This window comes from Trypanosoma grayi, assembly GCF_000691245.1.
Source record: "Trypanosoma grayi strain ANR4 Tgr_1754_V1, whole genome shotgun sequence".
In the NCBI taxonomy this organism is placed as follows: Eukaryota; Euglenozoa; class Kinetoplastea; order Trypanosomatida; family Trypanosomatidae; genus Trypanosoma; species Trypanosoma grayi.
This window is the reverse complement of record NW_008827372.1, coordinates 1-2219: the sequence shown is the minus strand read 5'-3', so window position 1 is coordinate 2219 and position 2219 is coordinate 1. Positions and strand designations below refer to the sequence as shown.

At 50.9% G+C, this 2219-nt stretch overlaps 1 protein-coding gene across 1 annotated transcript; it reads right to left on the bottom strand.

Annotated features, from left to right (window-relative positions):
- Positions 1–586: 586 nt before the first annotated feature.
- DQ04_17541000 (EF-hand protein 5) lies at positions 587–1093 on the bottom strand (the record flags this gene model as incomplete). Its single annotated transcript, XM_009317605.1, has 1 exon — positions 587–1093. The coding sequence occupies one exon, from the start codon at positions 1091–1093 to the stop codon at positions 587–589; it is 507 nt and encodes a 168-aa protein (XP_009315880.1).
- Between the last annotated feature and the right edge of the window lie 1126 nt (positions 1094–2219).

Sequence of the window (2219 nt, the reverse complement as noted above, 5' to 3'; positions counted from 1 at the left end):
CTGCTGGTCCGGCGGGATGCCCTCCTTGTCCTGAATCTTCGCCTTCACGTTCTCAATGGTGTCGCTGGCCTCCACCTCGAGCGCGATCGTCTTGCCCGTCAGCGTCTTCACGAAAATTTGCATGATGCCGAGTTCCTATCGGGTGTGGGAAGCAGCAACGAGTAGCGGAAACAGGGAAAACAATGGGTCACGGGTAGAACAGAGGCACAAACGTTCAACAGTAGGTATATGCTGATACACACGCACACACACAATGAGAGAGAGGGGGAGGGAGGAAGAAATTAATTGATACACACTGATAGGTTGCGGTGCGATTACCGCGAGTGACCCGTGGTGCGCCTAATCCCCAGAACATCAAGGGAGGAAGCAAAGGCAACACCCACCCGCAGAGTCCCAATAGCTGCATCTCGTTCTGCCTCTCCCATTGCTATATACTCACATTTCAAGACATGAATGCACACTTTCCGTTCACTCGTTGCGTTGCCTGATAATATCCTCGTTAGTATTCTTCAGCCACTTCCTTCGATTTTTCCTCCTCATCGTCAATAATAATAATAATAAACTACCTTCACCACCCCACTCAGCACTACATACAGTTTAGCCGAAAAGCCAGCTCATTCACAAATCGGTTGTAGTCGATCTTTTCTTCCTTCTCGTCCTGCTCTGCTATAGTCAGGAGCTCCTCTAATTCCTCTGGCGATGATAGTTCCCCGAACATGGCGAACATCTCCATGAACTGCTTCCGCGTCACGAAGCCAGTACGCTGCTTGTCAAAGTGATAGAACGCGGTGCGGAGCTCCTCCACCATGCCGTCGTCTACCTCACGCGTCATGAGCAGCAAGAAGTCGCAGAAGGTAAACTCATCCGCGCTCTGCTGCTCACCCTGCCCGACCACGCGCATGGTCTCCTGGAACTCCTCCTCCGTCATGTGCAAGCCAACGTTCTGCATCATGTTGAATATATCCTTCCGTGGGATGGACACCTTCTTCTCACCGCTGCTTAGAACGCGGTATCCCTCCGCTAGCTCGGTGATTGTGTTATGTGACATGGGCTTGCGGAACACTGGGCGCGACATGCCACGGACATCTGCCATCTGGGCTGCTGACGTCCCTCGCGGCGATTGTGGTTGCGCCAGGGCATTTTTGTGGTCGTTCTTCCAAGCGTTACCGCCCTTCATCCCCTCCGCGCCGATGCGTGTATGTATATGTATATGTATATATATATATATATATATATATATATATTTGTTTACAGCTGCCGAGATACAGCTGTGGGTGTGTAAGCCTGGCTTTGTGTACTCGATGCACCCCCCACGGAAACACGACGATGTCCTTTTTTTGGTTCTTTTTTTCTTTATTGATGGGGCTGGTAGGCGCACCCACAACGCGGGAAAGGGAAGACACACAACAACAACAACAACAACAACAACAAGAGGGAAACAATAAACAGCCAACAGTCGGACCAGTACACACACCGCACGGTGTAGGGGCAGGAACACACCGGAGGAAGAGGGCATCATCCACATTGAGCAGAGACACACACGCACACACACGTACAGCACCACACAGACGCAGGTGCATCCACACGCAAAGCAGCAAGGTGCATGTAGAAAGATCAGCACGAAAAAACACACACACGCACAAAAAGCATCCCATCAACTCCACGTGTTGTTTCCCGCACCATCTCTCTCATTCTCACCGTTTTAGTTACCTACTCTGTATAGCTGCTGTTTGATGGCGTTCATCCGGCGTTCCCTATCATCTATCATCCTTCAGGGGAGGGGGCAAATTCTCGTGCGGTGTGTTGGTGCGCATGTGTGCGTGTAAGTGTGTGTGTTTGTGTTTGTTTAGAGTGCTGCTGCTGCTGCTCATCTCCCCTACCCCATCACCCCCTCACTTCGTTTACAGCACTCACCTCCGAGTGTGAGGAGAGAAGCGGGCAAAAGATCTGAAAATAAAAAAAGAAAAAACATTGGATCAAAAAAAAAAAAACCAACACTACCTACATCTAAACAATTTTTATATATATCTGCTCAGCCAGCTGCAGCCTTTCTGCCACGTTCTCGCTTCCCCTAACGCTCTACTTGCTCATCATCATCTTGACGAACTCCTCGTAGTTGATCTGGCCGTCGCCGTCCACGTCGGCCTCGCGGATCATCTCGTCCACCTCCTCGTCCGTCAGCTTCTCGCCGAGGTTCGTCATGACGTGGCGCAGCTCCG